Source organism: Orycteropus afer, unplaced genomic scaffold (assembly GCF_000298275.1).
Source record: "Orycteropus afer afer isolate SDZICR_OR568_19922 unplaced genomic scaffold, OryAfe1.0 scaffold00018, whole genome shotgun sequence".
NCBI classification, from domain to species: domain Eukaryota; kingdom Metazoa; phylum Chordata; class Mammalia; order Tubulidentata; family Orycteropodidae; genus Orycteropus; species Orycteropus afer.
In genome coordinates this window covers 19,486,457-19,503,523 of record NW_006921605.1, presented here as the reverse complement: position 1 = coordinate 19,503,523, position 17,067 = coordinate 19,486,457, and the positions used below count along the sequence as shown (strand labels likewise).

The window sequence follows — 17,067 nt, the reverse complement described above, 5'->3', positions numbered from 1 at the left end:
AAAAAAAAAAAAAAAATAGGCTTTCCAAAAAAAAAGCTTATGCTCCTAATTATTTCACATCTACAGTAATTCTTTTTTGGGACAGTTGGCCTAAGATTGTTATCCAACATTAAAAATTTAATCTGTAACAAAAAAGTTAGAGTAATGACTCAAGATGGAAACTACTACCATTGGTTTTAAAATATTATAGAGGGAGTTACCTTATACCGTGCACAAAAGCAAACTCAAAATAGACCTCAAAACAAAACAAAACCAGTTGCTGTCAAGTCTGTTCTACTTCATGACAGTGTAATGTGTTGCAGAGTAGAACTTTATTCTATAGCGTTTTCTGTGGCTGTGATGTTTCTGAAGTAGATTGCCGGATCTTTCTTCCAAGGCATCTCTGGGTAGATTTGAACCACCAAGTGATTAACTATATACACCACCCAGGGATTCCATAGACCTAAAGATAAGAGCTAAAACTAAAACTTATGGAAGAATACATAAGAGAAAATCTTCAGGACCTTGGATCAGGCAAAGAGCTCTTAGTTATGACACCAAAAACAAAATTTGTAAAAGAAAAGAAATTGGTTCATCAAAATTTAAAACTTTTTTTTGCCATTAAGAGATCCTTAAGAATATTTGGGGTGGGGCAGTCTAAGATAAAATATTTACAGGAATAATAAGACAGGCTGTGCAGTTTTAAAATGTGCAAAAGATTTGAATAGACATTTTACTAAACAGGATTTATAGATGACTAATAAGCACAGGAAAAGATGCTCATTGTCTTTAGTCATTAGGGAAATGCAAATTAAAACCACAGTGAGCTATTACTGCACACCCAGTAGACTGACGTTAATAAAAAAAACTTTTTTTAATTTAAAAATTATACCAAGTATTTGTAAAAGTGTCAGAAAACTAACACTTTCCCATGTTAGTTACTGATGATAATATAAAATGGTCCAGTTGCTTTGGGAAACAGTCTGGCAGTTCTTCAAAATGTTAAGCATAGAGTTACCGTATGACCCAACGATTCCACTCCTAGGAATCTACCCAAGAGAAATGAAAACATATGTCCACAGAAAGCAGCATCATTTACAATAGCCAAAAACGGGAAATAATCCAAAAATACATCAGCTGGTGAGTGGATGTATAAAATGTGATCTGTCCTTACAGTGGAATGCTAGTATTCAGCCGTAAAAAGAAATAAACTTATTCCAAGTGTCCCAATATGAATTAACCTCTAAAACGTTATGCTAAATAAACCAGAAACAAAAGACTACATATTATATGATTCCATTTATAAGAAATTCTCTAAAAAGCAAACTTACAGAGACAGAAAGTAAATCAGTAGTTGCCTGGAACTGAAGGGTGAGAGCAGAGATTAACTGCAAACAGGCGTGAAGGAACTCTGAGGTTATGGAAATGTTCTAAAGTGGAATTATAGTGATGATTGCTCGTCTATAAATTTACTACAAATAATTTGATTGTATGTATACAGACAGTATGCGTGTTATGGTATGTAAATTATACCTCAGTCAAACTTAAAAATGTGGGGTCAATTTTAGTCACAATAAACCTATAGCTCCCACTTCTTCCTATTCTCTCTTCCTAGCTGGTTCAGCAATAGTAACAGACATGCCATATAAGCAACTGTTTCTAGTGAGATAGGAATTTTTTCCACATCATGGAAAGAAAATAGAGACAATCTCAGAAAAATGTTCACCTGAGAAAGATTAGGTCCAGAAAAAACTGATTGAGATAGATAGATTAGGTCTCTGGCAAATGGGTATACATTTGTTTGTAGCCATCTTTGTTTCAAAGGAGCATTCTGATTGTAATTGCTTCTAAGACCGATTTGTTCTTTCTTTTGGCGATCCACAGCATATTCAGTATTCCTCACCAGCATCCCAATTCCAATGCGTCAATTCTTTTGTGATCTTCCTTTTTTTTGTCCAGGTTTTGCTTGCATATGAGGCAGTTGAAAAGACTGTGGCTTGAGTCAGGTGAACCTTAGTCATCAAAGTGACACCTTTGGTTTTTAAAACTGTAAAGAGATTGTTTGCAGCACATTTGACCAATATAATTCATCATTTGATTTCTTGACTGCTGCTTCCATAGATACTGATTGTTGGTCCAAGTAGAATGAAATCATGGAACACAATATATAGTTCAAAAATAGACTTACATATATATGGTCACCTGAATTTGACAAAGATACCAAAGCATTTCAATGAGAAAAGTATATTATTTTTAATGAATGTTGCTCAAATATTTGCATATTCACATTAAAATAAAAAGGACATCACTCTGTTCTTATCCCATATACAAAAATTAATTCAACATAGATTAGACATAAATCTAAGAGCTAAAACTAAACAACTTCTGGAAGAAATTATAGACCTAATCTAAGACTAAGTAAGTTTGGATTTGACAGATACTGTTTCCAAGGCAGTACCTCTACGGAAGTAGATTGCCCGATCTTCCTTCTGAGGAGGGGCTTTGGGGTTTGAACCGCCAGCCTTCTGGTTAGCAGTCAGATGCCTTAGGCACTACGGCACCAAAGCTGGCACACAAAAACCGTGGTAGCGTAGTGCCTGAGGCACTTGACTGCTAACCAGAAGGCTGGAGGTTCAAACCCACCAGCCACGCCTCAGAAGGAAGGTTGGGCCATCTACTTCCATAGTGATACTTCCTTGGAAACCCAAGGGGGGGTCGCTATGAGTCGGGTCCAACTCAACAGCAAGTAACAACAACAACAACAAAAGAAAAAATAACTGATGAATTTTATTTTGTCAAACTTACAAATGTTTGCTTTTCAAAAGTTATTAAGAAAATGGGAAATCACGGATAGAATGATAATGTTCTCAAAATGTTGATCCTTTGTCCATTTTTAAATTGAATCTTTCTGTGATTAAGTTGTAGGTGTTCTTTATCTATTCTGGATATTAAACTCTTACCAAATATATAGTTCCAATTTTTTTTAACCTATCTGTAGGTTGACTTTTCACTTTGTTGATAAAGTCCTTTGATGAATAAAAGTTTCTAATTTTTATGAAGTCCCACTTATCTTTCTTGTCTTTTCTTACTTGTTCTTTTGATGTCAGTATCTAAGAATCAAAAATGTCTGTTTTGAAAGTGGGTAACAGAGCATTAGCAATACCTGAGACTGTGACCAATAGAAATCTCAGATATTTTCAGTTTGTTTTTTTGGAGATACCACAAAATATTATTTACACTCATCTCTACCTTGCAATTACAGTAATTAGACTGCCCACTGGATCTTGTAGTTCAGTATGTTAATGAGGAAGCTCACAAATTACTATGTCAAAATGTTTTTTAGTATTTTGATTACTGCATTTCAGTAGTATTGGTTTCTTCTGTAGTCTTGTGTCTTTATTTCATTTGAAAATGTTACTCTAGAAAGGATCTTCGTAGGCAACACCAGACGCCAAAGGGGAAGGGAGACTGGTATTTTTCTGAAAAAGATTCAAAACACCTTGCTGTAATTTATGCTGCTCACCAAAACCAAAGAAACCTTTTGAGAATGCATATTTAATTATTTCCCTCCATACCCATTAATCATGTCTCTTAATTGCCTCTAGTATAAACAGGATAAAGAGCCTGGTGGAACAAGAGCATTTGGGTGCTAACAAAAAGATTGGCAGTTCAAAGCCACCCAGCTGCTCCACGGGAGAAAGATGTGGCAGTCAGCCCCATAAAGATTAAAAACCAAACCCACTGTCATCGAGTTGATTCCTACTCATAAGGACTGTGTAGGACAAAGTAGAACTGACCTATAGTGTTTCCAAAGGTATAAGTCTTTATGGAAGCAGACTGCCACATCTTTCTCCCATGTAAAGTGGCTAGTGAGTTTGAACCACTGACCTTTTTGTTAGCAGCCAAGTGCTTTGATCACTGTGCTACTGGGGCTCATCTTTAAAGATTGCTTGGAAACCATAAGGACAGACTCTGTCATAGGGGGTTGCTATGAGGTGGAACAACTGATGACAATGAGTTAGGTTTTTCTTTTTTTTTTTTTAAATACAGCTTACAAATTCCAGTCTGATCTGGACTAACCTTTTTCTCCATTGTTACCTATAGTGTCCTGTTGTCAGCTACTACTACCCAAAGCCAGTCACTAAGTTTTCTGGAAATTTGTGAGCCAGTTGTTAAATCATTGATTGCTTGAAATCAGCCATGGTGGGTGTGTTTATGCTATGGAAATTAGCAAATAATACAGTAATTAGATTTTTTTGGTTGTTTTTTGTCCCCCAGAGACCTAGTTGTTAAACATTTATCAGCACATTACTGCCCCTCCCTCCTCACAAGCAAATTCTACCTCAGGTTCTAGCCTTACTGAACTTACATGATTTCCTTTAAAAAAAATTTGTTCCCTCTTGCCTCCAGGCCCTTGCATATGTTGTATTCTCTTTGGATGGATATATCTTCATCTGATTAACTCAGTTCAGGAAACAAGAGTCCTTGCTAACCTTCAATTCTGGGTTAGATTTTTCCTCTTGTATTTTCCACCAATAGTGTATATTTTTCCTCTCTTGTAATTATTGTTTAGAAATTTACATTAACTATTTCTAGTGCCTTAAGCACTTGACTGCTAACCAGAAGGCTGGTGGTTCAAACCCACCAGCCACTCCTCGAAAAGAAGGTTGGACAATCTACTTCTGTAATGATACTGCCTCAGAAACCCGAGGGCAAGTTGCTATGAGTTGGGTCTGACTCAATGGCAGACAGCAGCAACAACAATGAACAAAAATCATGTATATTTTTATAGTCAATTATGTTAGTAATTTCTATGCCAGTAATAATAATTGTTGAGTCATTTGTTGGTTTATGTATTCATTTGGAGAGACTCTGTAGGTTCCAGAGTTGTGTTAACTGTAATCTTTATGGAAGCTGCTTGCCAGGCATGAGTCTTCTACAGTGTGGCTCAAAAAAAAAAAAGACCAAACTCACTGCTGTTGAGTTTAGTCCAACTCATAGCAACCCTTCCTTGGGTTTCTGAGGCAGTATCACTACAGAAGTAGATTGCCCAATCTTTCTTCCAAGGAGTGGCTAGTGGATTTGAGCCGCCAGCCTTCTGGTTAGCAGTCAAATGCCTGAGACACTACACCACCAGAACTAGGTGAGTTCAAACAGGCAACCCTGTGGTTACTAGCTGAGTGCAGACTGTCTGCACCCAGGGACTTTAATAATAATAATTGTTGTTATTTTATATGTCACATATCATCAGTAGTTCAGCAGTTTCCTCTCACTTGACTAAAAGCTTTTGAGGATAGAAATTATGTATTTCTCCCATATTAGTTTCTATTTGGAGACAGTTTGTTTTATTGCAACTCTTAGTTACATATAAATAGGCATATAACAGACTAAAAAACTAGTGTTCTGTTTGGGATCCATGAAAATTATATAGTTTCTGTTAAAAACATACTTTGAAAATTTGCTCAAATATATTTAAGTGTTATAAGTTTACATTTTGATATCCCTTCCTATTTTATATATAACCCCAAATATGCCTTTATACGTAAACTGGAAAAAGCATCTTACTTCTTAGGCCCTATGAGAATTATATATTGGCTTCATATTATTGAAGATATATTTATGAAACTATTTATAATAAAAACCTGCAATACAAACATGTAGATAGTAGGAAAATCACCTGATATTTTTGTAATTGAGTACTGTCAAGCTGCCAACGGGGTCTAAAACTGAGTTAGACTAAACCTACTGCCATTGAGTTGATTCCAACTCATAGTGAATACTGCCCTTCTGTTCTCCCATGAATGATCATTCTAAGGTGTTAATATTACCACTTTCGATAAAGGATAGAACACCTGGAAAGAAACTCAACAAAGACACAGAAGAACTAAACAGTACAATCAAGGAACTTGACCTTGTAGACGTATATAGAGCACTTCACCCAACGATAGCACAGTATAGACATTCTTTTCTAGTGCACATGGAACATTCTCCAGTATAGACCATATGTTAGGCCATAAATTAAACCTCAATAAATTTAAAAACATCAAAATACTGCAAAGCATCTTCTCAGATGCTATAAAATTAGAAATCAACAATAGGAAGATCAAGGGAAAAAAAGCAAACACATGGAAACTGAATAGCACCCTGGTTATAAACTACTGGGTGATAGAAGAAATAAAAAGGTTCCTTGTCTCAAATGAGCATGAAAACACAACATACCAAAATCTTTGGGACACAGCTCTCAGAGAGCAATTTTAACAATAAATGCACACATTAAACAAGAAGAAAGAGCCAAAATCAACATCTTAACCCAAATCTCCAACAGTTAGAAAAAGAGCGGCAAAAAAGGCCTACATTTCTCAGAAGAAAAGAAACAATAAAAAGTTGAGCAGAAATAAATGAAACAGAAAAACAGTACAAAGAATCAACAAGAGTAGAAGTTGGTCCTTTGAACAGATTAATAAAATTGACAACTACTCACAAATTTAATAAATGAAAAGAAGAAGATGCAGATAACATAAATAAATGAAATGGGTGACATCACAACAGAACCAACTGAAATAAAAAAGATAATATCAGGATACTATGAAGAACTATACTCCAACAAATTTAAAAACTTAGAAAAAATGTACAGGTTTCTAGAAACACATTGCCTACCTAAACTAATACAGACTGAGATAGAAAATTTGAAGAGACTTGTAAGAAAAGAAGAAACTGAACAGGTCATGAAAAAAACTACCAACAAAAATAATTTCTGGCCCAGACAGCTTCACTGGAGAATTCTATAAATCGTTTAGAGAAGAGCTAACTCCAGGTACTCAGACTATTCCAGAATATAGAAAAGGAAGGAATACTCCCAAACTCATTTTATGTAGCAAGCACAAATCAGATACCAAAGCAAGGATAAGACACCACTAAAAAGGAAATTATGGATCAATATCTCTCATAAACCTAGACACAAAAATTCTCAACAAAATCCTAGCCAATAGACTCCAAAAACATATCAAAAAAATAGTACATTATGACCAAGTGGGAGTCATACCAGGTATGCAAGGATATTTCAGCATTAGAAAAACAATCAACATAATTCACTACATAAATAGAATAAAGGAAATGAGTCACATGATCATATAAATTGACACAGCTAAGTCTTTTGACAAAATCCAACACTCATTCCTGATAAAAACACTAAACAAGGTATGAATAGAAGGGAAATTCCTCAACATAATTAAAAGCATGCATACAAAACCAATGACCAGCATTATTCTCAATAGGGAGAGACTGAAACATTCCCCCTACAAATGAGTACCAGACAAGGATGCCCTTTGTCACCACTTCTGTTCAATACAGTATTGGACATACTGGTCAGCGCAGTAAGGCAAGAAAGGGAAATAAAAGACATCCAAATTGGCAAAGATGAAAAACTGTCTTTATTTGCAGATGATATGATATTATACATACAAAATCCCAAAGTCTCAGAAAATTACTAGAACTAATTGGTAGTTTCAGCAAAGTGGCAGGGTACAAGAGCAACACACAAAAATCAATCTGTATCCTTTACACTAACGAAGAGAACTCTGAAAAGGAAATCAGGAAAGCTGTAGCATTTATAATAACTACCCAAAAGATGAAATACTTAGGAATAAATGTTACCAGAAACACAAAAGATCTATACAGAGAAAACACTGTTACAAGAAAGCAAAAGTGACTTACATAAACAGAAGACTAACAGGCTCATGAGGGGAGCTCTGGTGGTGTAGTGCCTAAGGCATTTGACTGCTAACCAGAAGGCTGGTGGTTCAAATCCACCAGCCACTCCTAGGAAGGAAGACAGAGCAATCTACTTCCATAGAAATACCACCTCAAAACCCAGGGAGGGGTCAGATTTGACTCGACAGCAGTGCGTTTAAGTTTTTGTTGTTTTTTTTTTTTTTAAAAACCAGGCTCAGGTATAGGAAAACTTAACATCTGAAAATGTCAGTACTACCCAAAGTGAACTATAGATATAATGCATTCCTGATCCAGATTCCATCATCTTTCTTTAAAGAGATGGAAAAGCTAATCACCAGCTATATATGGAAAGGAAAGAGACTCTACAGATAAGTAAAACCATCAAGTTGATTCCGATTCATTGGGTTTCCAAGGCTGTAAATCTTTACAGAAATAGATTGCCTCATTTTCCTCCTGCAGAGCAGCTGGCAGGTTTGAACTGCTGACTTTCTGGTTAGCAGCCAAATACCTTACCCACTACACCACCAGAGCTCCTTAGATAGTAAGTAAAGCACTACTGAAAAAGAAGAACAAAGTAGGAATCTTCACATTCCCTGATCTCAGAACCTACTGTAGAGGCATGATAGTTAAAACAACCTGGTACTGGTATGATGACAGACACATGGACCAGTAGAACATAATTGAGAACCCAGAAGTAAATCCATCCTCCTATAGACAGTTGATCTTTGACAGAAGGCCAAAACTCATTAAGAGGGGATGACAAAGTCTCTCTAATGAATAGTGTTGCCAAAACTGGATATCCATTTGCAGAAAAATGAAACAGGACTGATATCTTATACCACATACAAAAACCCAAGTTGGATCAAAGACCTGTATGTAAAACCTGAAACTGTAAAGATCATCCCCAAAAAAGGGGGGTGGTGGCACAAACTTAGGGGCCTTAATTCAGGGCATAAGTACACTATCAAATATAACTAAAAATGCACAAACACTCGAAGACAAAATAGGTGATTGGGACCTCCTGAAAATTAGACATTTATGCACATCAAAAGATTTCACCAAAAGAGTAAAAAGAGAACACAGAGACTGGGAAAAAATTGGGGGCAACAGTGTATTGGACAAGAAGGAGTAATCTCTAAAATGTATAGAAAGCTTCAACAATTAAACAATAAAAAGACAAATAATCCAATTTAAAAGTAGGCAGAAAACATGAATAGACACTTCACCAAAGAAGACATTCAGGCAACTAACACATGAAGAAATGCTCCCAATCATTAGCCTTTAGAGACGTAAATCAAAGCAATGAAATAGCATCTCACCCCAGCACTAATAGCAAACTTAAAAAAAAATACTAGTGAGGCTGTGGAGAGACTGTAACCCTCATACATTGCTGGTTTTTGTTGTTTCTGGATCATATGGTGTTTCAATTTTCAGCTTTTTAAGAAAGCTCCCTGCCCTTTTCCAAAGTGGTTGTACCATTTTACAGTTTTACATGCTGGTAGGACTGTAAAATGGTACAACAACTTTGGAAAAAGGGCAGGGAGCTTCCTTAAAAAGCTGGAAATTGAAATACCATACGATCCAGAAATTGTACTACTAGATAGATGTCCTAGGGAAATAAGAGCCATGACATGAACAGATATATGTATATCCATGTTCATCACAGCACTGTTCACCATAGCATAAAGATGGAAACATGTATGCCAGTGAACAGATGAATGGATCGACAAACTACATACACACAGTGGAATACTACGCAACATTCAAGGGCAATGAAAAATGTGTAGAACAAAACATGGATGAGCTTAGAGGCCATTATGCTGAGTGAAATTAGTCAATCACAAAAGGACAAATACTGTATGAGACCACTATTGTAAAAAGTTAAGAAAGGGGTTTCAAATAAAAAATATTCTTTAATGGTTACCAGGAGTGGTTGGGGAAGGCAGGATAAACCACTAACGAGAGGATAGACACATTAACTTGGGTAAAGGGAAAGTTTAGAAAAAAGGAAACTGTCAAAGAGTCCATCAGTAGAAGACAGTCTAAATAACAACAACAAAAAAGGTGTTTATCTATGTATTTATATATGCTTCAAATATATCTATGAATATAGTAGAGCATACAGGGGGCAAAGTTACGAAAATTTCTTAACTATAACCAAACACCTTGAGTGAATGAATCCCTGGGCCTGAGGGCTCAGAACCATAGCCTCAGGGGACATCAAGGTCAGTTCTGCATCCTACTTTTGTGAATATCGTGTCTGCGGTCTTAAAAGCTTGTGAGTGGCCATCTAAGGTGCAACTATTGGTCCCACCCTGCCTGGAGCAAAGAATAGTGAAGAAAATCAAAGATGCATGGAAACAGTCCAAAGGACTAATGGCCCATGTGAACTTCAGGCTCCACAACCCTGAGACCAGAAGAACTAGATGGTGCCATGCTACTATTACCTACTGTGAAAGGGATCATATTAAAAGGTCTAGAGTGGGAAAAAAATGTGGAACAAAACTCATATCATAAAATCAACCAGACTCATGAAGAAAACCAAAGACGCATGGAAACACTTAGTCCAAGTGACTGGTACACAATGCGATCCTCAGCCTATATGACTATGAGACCAGAAGAACTAGATGGTGCCCGGCTACCACTGTCAGCCTCTCAAATGGGGATCTATGTAGGAGATCCTGGATAGAGTGGGAGAACAATGTGGAACAAAACTCAAAATCATAAAATAAAAAAAAAAGAGAGAGAGACCAGGTTTGCTGGTCTGATAGAGCCTGGTGGATCCTCTGAGACTGTGGCCCTTAGCTGCCCTTCAGGTCTGGAACTGAACCCACTCCTGTGGCTTCCAGCCAAAACAAGACAGGCATATGAGCTAAATATTTTATATTAGGTAGATACACTCCTTGGATAGATCAGTCATGGGAAAATAGAAGGGCTGTGTATGTACAGGGAGACAGTTCAGGGGGCAGGAGTGCATGGAAGGGAAGGGCACAGGGAAAAGGTAACTATGGAGAGGAAATGGGAGGGAAGCCGTTGCGTTGTGGGAAATTGCGCTCAGTGTCATGAAACAAAGGATATATGAGCTGCTGTATGGAAAATGAATTTGCTTTGTAAACTTTCACCCAATTCACAATACAAATTTAAAAAACAAAAAAAACAGGCTCACTGGTCAGATAGAGCCTGGTGGATGCCCAAGAGTATGGCTCTTGGTGACCCTTCAAGCCTGGAACTGAACTCACCCCTGTGGCTCAAGTTTCAGACAAACAATAGACAGGTCTTTAAGGGGAACAGTAACACCAGGGAGATATGCACACCTTTGGACAATCAACCATTTGAGATCAAAAGGGCAGCATTTGCCCTGGGACAGAGTTCTGAAGGCAGGAAGGGATAGAAAAGAAGGAGAAATGGAAATGGGAAATACAGGGAGGAAGTTGATGAGTGATGTTACATTGTGGAGATTGCAATCAATTGCATGAAACAAAATGTGTATGAATTGTTGAATAGAAAACTGATTGGCTCTGTAAACTTTTATTCAAATCATAAAAAGTTTTTTAAATAAATAAAAATAAAAACTATGAAATAATAAGAAAAAGTTGTTTATCATTAGGATAGAAGGTACAGTATAAATCAAAATGCATAAAATAATAATACATGGTAACACAGATATTTCACATTAGTGGAGAAAGGTTAAATTATCCAGTAAATGGTCTGGCACTAGTACATAGTTATTAGAAAAAAAATTATATCTAACCTCAATTTACATCAGAATAAATCTCAGTGAATTAAATATTTAAATGTGAAAATTGATGCCATAAAAGTATTAGAAGAAAATGCTGGTAAAGTTCTTTATAATTTTAGAATGGAGAACTTTCTAAACATAACACACAAGGCAGGAACTATGAAAGAGAAAAAGTTAATAATTACTACATAAATATCAAAACTTCTATTCGATAAAGAAAATACATCACTGAAGTAAAAAAAAATCAGCTGGGAAAAATATTTTCCACATATGTGATGAGCAAAATAGGAATAAAGCATGGTATGTAGAGTGTTTACAAATTAATGAGAAAAAGATGTTTATACCTGATTGGAAAAGTAAGTAGAGGGCATGAACAAGCAAGTGGGGAGTATTATTGTAATCCAGAAACACAAATATAATTTAGTTATTTTATACTTGACCTCATTTATCTACACTTATTATACGTTCTCCTTAAAAACCCTGAGTACTCTGATTTCAATGAATATTGACAGATAAAGGAATTAAACAGTTTATTTTAAAAAATACATTAAAGTCTATAAAAATATTACAGATAGTAAAAAAATTATAGTGAACATCAATTTTGAATTTTCTTTTATACCATTATTATGATCCTACAGTTTTGAATTTTCTTTTATACCATTATTATGATCCTACAGTGTTATGAATTTAAATAAATTTAATTTCCATCATAAAATTTTATCACTAATGTAGTCTGAATTGACAAATTTGTGTAGCTCCTCATTTAAATAGAGTTGTTAAAGTACATATATGTGAGAAATGGTTATGTTTTGATTGCAGTTATTTAAACTTCATGATGGAGGTGAAATGATCATCAGTGACTTTTTACAATAATTATTTTCTCATTATCTAATTATGAATTTAGATAATTAAAATGATCACTAATTTTTTTTAATTTATTTTACTTTCTTTCTGTTTTTTAGCTACATTGACAAGCTATTCTGAAAATGTGGAACGCACAAAATATGTTGGAGAAAGCAGCAAAGAATTAGGATCTGGAGGAAACTTGAAGCCTTGGCAGTCTCAAAAATCCAGCATGGACTCCTGTTTATATCGAGTGGATGAAAACATGATGGCTTCCACTTATAGTCTGAATAAAATCCCAGAGAGGAGTTTGGAAACAGTTTTGTCCCAATCAGTACAGTCTATTCCCCTTTATCTCATGCCACGGCCAAATTCAGTAGCAGGTAAGGTTTTCAGACAATAGCCATTTCTTTTGACTGGTGTATATATTGAAATGAAAACAAATCTTGCTCTAACAGTATTTACCTTTTCCATTCATCTTCTTCGATTAATCTTTTCTTTAGTGTTTGAATAATATGCATGTGTGTATCTTTTTGAACCTGAGGAAGGCTTGTGTTCCTCAAGAGACTATTTAGTTGTGTCCCCAAAATATACAAAAACACACATAAAATCAGAAACAGCACCTATTAAAAAGTATATTGTCAAACTACTAGAAGTCTTTTTTTTCCCTTGACATCAGAAGTCTTTGAAAGGATTTTTGTTTGAGCTGGGTTTTGAGGGAATTGGGAGTCTTTTACTATGGTAAAATATAATGAACAAAATATGTGCCATTTTAAGCATTTTTATGTGTGCAATTCAGTGATCTTAATTACATTTACCATGTTGTGCAGCTGTCATCACTATGTGGCCCAGATTCTTTCTGTCACCCTTAGCAGACACTCAGAAGCCCTTAGACAAACTCCTTATTTCCCCTTCTTGCCCACACCTCAAAAAAAAAGAAAGAAAAACTATGCCACTGAGTTACACAGCCTCATCTTTCTCCTGCAGAGTGGCTAGTGGGTTTGAATCACCAACCTTTTCGTTAGTAGCCAAATGCCTTAACCACTACATCATCAGAGTTCCTCACCTGTTGATCACTAATATGCTTTGGTCTTTGTGCATTTGTCTGTTTTAGGTATTTCACATATGTCCTTTTGTGTAATATTCTTTTCAGGGTTCATCTATGTTATAGCATGTATCAGAACTTCAGTTTTCTTTATAGCTAAATATTCCATTGAGGAGCTCTAGTGGCGCAGTGGTTAAGGTATTTGGCTGCTAACCAGAAGGTCAGTAGTTTGAACTCACTAGTTGCTCCATGAGAGAAAGATGAGACAGTCTGCTTCTGTAAATATTTATAGCTTTGGAAACCCTACAGGGAAGTTATACTCTGTCTTATATGGTCACTCTGAGTTGGAATCGACTCGATGGCAGTGGTTTTTTTTTATTTGTTTGTTTTTTTAATATTCATTGTATGTGAAAGAAGCCAGACCTGAAAGGGCAAATACATGATCCTATTTACATGAAATATCTAGAATAGACAAATGCATGAAGACTGAATCTTATCATTGATCTGCAACTATGACCATAAGTCAGTTTTAGAACATGTTTATTACCCCAGTAAGAACCCTCATGTCCATTTAATATTACTCCCATTTAGAGCCCCAGCCCAGACTAACACTTCATCTACTTCCTGTCTCCAGCCTTTTCTGGACATTTCCTATAAATGAAATCATACAATATGTGGTCTGTGTCTGGCCTCTTTCATTAGCATAATGTTTAGAAGATAGCATATTATCAATAGTCCATTCCTTTTTATTGCCAAGAAGTATTCCATTTTTAGGTATACCACATTTTATCTATCCATTCACCAATTGATGGACACCTAGATTAATTTTGATTTTTGACTATTGTGAATAACACTACTATGAACATTCATGTGCAAGACTTCAGGAAGACATGTTTTCATTTCTCTTGAGTAAATACCTAGGAGTGGAATTGCTGGGTCATACAGTATATTTAACTTCAAGAAACCACCAACTGTTTTCCAAAGTCGCTGTGCCGTTTTACACTCCCACCAGTCATGTATCACGGTTCCAGTTTCACTGTATCTTCTCCACTGTTTGTTATTGTCTGATTTTTTTTTATTATATAGTTATTCTAGAGCATGTGGTTTTAATTAACATTCCCTTGATGACTAATGATGGTGCAGGACTGAGCAGTGTTTCATTCTGTTGTACATAAGGTTGCATAGAGTTGCTGTACTGTGAGTCGCAACTGACTTGGCAGCGCCTAAAAACAACAGTGACTAATGATGTTGCACTTCTATATGCATATGCATATTAGCCATTCATATATCTTCTTTGGTGAAATGTCTTTTCAGGTCTTTTGCCCATTTTTGATTGGATTAGTTGGCTTCTTGTTTTTGAGTTGTGAGAACTTGTATACTTTGGATGGATCCGTGTCCTTTTCAGATAGGTGTTTGTAAATATTTTCACCTGACCTGTTGGTTGTCTTTTCATTTTCTTAATGGTTTATTTTGATGTAGAAACATTTTGAATTTTTGTGAGGTTCAATTTATCAGATTTTTCTTTATGGGCCATACTTTTGTTTTCATTTTTTCCTTTGTCTTTTTAGTAGAAAGTATACTGTTTGTATCAAGTGTCATAAAGCAGTGATTTCTTTGTTAAAAGAGCTTGTTCTAGGTATTAGAAATACTCACTTTACACACTGAAAGGCTTTCTGCCTCTTCTTTTCTTTCTCCTACCTCTCCTCCATGTTAAAGGAATAAACTGGAAGGAGAACATTAGCCCAGATTGCTGTGCTGATAGACCTTGATTGTGATAGTTTTTTTACCTGCCACGGTTGTCATCCCAGAATATTGCCCTTTCAGGCTGATCACCCTCCTTCAAGTCCTGAAGAGCAGAGTTTTATGCTGTCAGAGTAGTATTTATTGACAGTGCTAAACAAATTATTTGATCAGACAATTGTTTCTTTTCAGTGTTGAATGTAATACAAACAGACTTACTGTTTCCTACAGGGCAAGTCATAGGTCAGGGAATAGTTTGTATTGAGTTGTTTTCTGTATTTGGAAACCATGGTTTCCGTATGCTTACAAAGAAGCAGGAAAGTAAACTGTAAACCAAATGACTCATTTGTATTCAAAATGTGGTAGATTGTAGGTTAGAAATGATTGCAGAATGTAGAAAAATAAAAGTACTTAAACAGGGAATTAACTTGTTCAGTGTGTAGTATGTGTAGGTATTTGATAGGACCACTACTGGTAGCTTAGTGATTAGATGTCTAAGTCATTTTTAAAGTAAGTTTTCTTAGCAGGAAGGTCTTCTCTTCTCATTTTAGCTCTCTAGATAAGCATATTTTTCTTTACCTTCCAATGTGTACACAGAAGTGGTTTGCCAAACTGGGGGAGATCAAATTACCCAAATCTTCTTGGTGAACAGGAATAATTGAAGATTTCAAATATGAGATGAGCTTGAAGCAGAGGGGAAAATCCAGTATATTTATACTTACAAAATTGTTCTAAGCAAATGAACAGCTCGGAGGTGGGGTGGGGAAGGGAAGATGATGAATGCCAGCAATAAAAGACTGTTCAAATCCAGCTTCTAAATTTTCTTTCTTCTATTTTAAACTTAATCTTAGAATGAGTAATACGCTTATTTATCTTAGACACCAAACAATGTTGCATAATGGTGTGAAAATGCCATTTAGCATCACTTCAAAAAAACTTAGGGGAATAATTATTTAAATGGTCTTTGCGGTATTATAGAGTTCTCTCTGCTTGTAGAAGATAGTCACTCTCTTTAGCCTGAGCTCCTTGGTGTCTTTATAGAGACACATTTTCTGACATGACCAGGAAATTGTCAAGGGATTATATAATCATTAAGGCTGCTGCTGGATAAAGCTCCAAAGAATATAAATGTTTCTATTATCCCAAAAGACCCCTGATTTTTAAAAGGATGGACAGGATATGTGGCTTTTAAACCACTTTTACTTGCTGGGAGAATGGAATCAACACATATGCAAATGTTTATGATGATTTTAAAAAAGCAATCTGAACTTTTGCCTAACCTAGAACATAAATGGGAAAAAATATATATGTAATGGAATTTTTACGGTAAATCTTACATATTTATTAACTGTATTAAAATAGAGATTAATCTAAGCATAGATTTGGCTGTATAGTTTTAGGACAAGAGAGACTCAAGCGAATGAAGTCTATAGTGAGATGTACCAGTTAAAAACTTCACATACCCCTATGAGGATAGTACTATTTCCTGAAAACATCATAACTTTTAAATAGAATAATAAAATGATTAAGAATGAGTTTTGGCAGTCTGCAGCAGTAAAGCGTGTGTTTTTCCTGGCATAGCTCAGCTTTCTGAATGTAAATTTAGATGTTTATATGCTTTTAAATTAAAATTCTAAAATATGAAAAAATAAACCTATGTGTTTTGTTTTACAAATGTAAATCACTGTTGCATATTTGTTTTTAAGCCTGGTGTGTTGAAAGGAAGTAGAGGACCCTGTGGACTTGTGATGGCATGGCAGAAATTCTCAGAGAGTAGGCTGTCTGTGGGCATCCTTGATGTATTCAGAAGAGATTGGCAGTGAAGTGGAGGGTTGTAGGAAGCAGGAAATGTTTGCTGGAAACAGCTGTCAGTGCTTTGTGTGAGAATGAGAGGTCTATCAGAGAAACATACAAAACAATAGCAGTCAATTAAAATATAAACTCTCACCATCTACTTGTTAGTGTTTGGAGCTGCACATTTTCCTAAGAA

At 35.6% G+C, this 17,067-nt stretch overlaps 1 protein-coding gene across 1 annotated transcript in view; it reads left to right on the top strand.

Moving 5' to 3' along the window:
• Positions 1-17,067, top strand: part of TANC2 (tetratricopeptide repeat, ankyrin repeat and coiled-coil containing 2) — a 413,117-nt gene that overhangs the window by 227,411 nt on the left and 168,639 nt on the right. Inside the window, exon 6 of the mRNA XM_042783546.1 lies at positions 12,412-12,675. Coding sequence (XP_042639480.1) covers positions 12,412-12,675 — 264 coding nt within the window. The remainder of the gene's footprint in view (positions 1-12,411; positions 12,676-17,067) is intronic.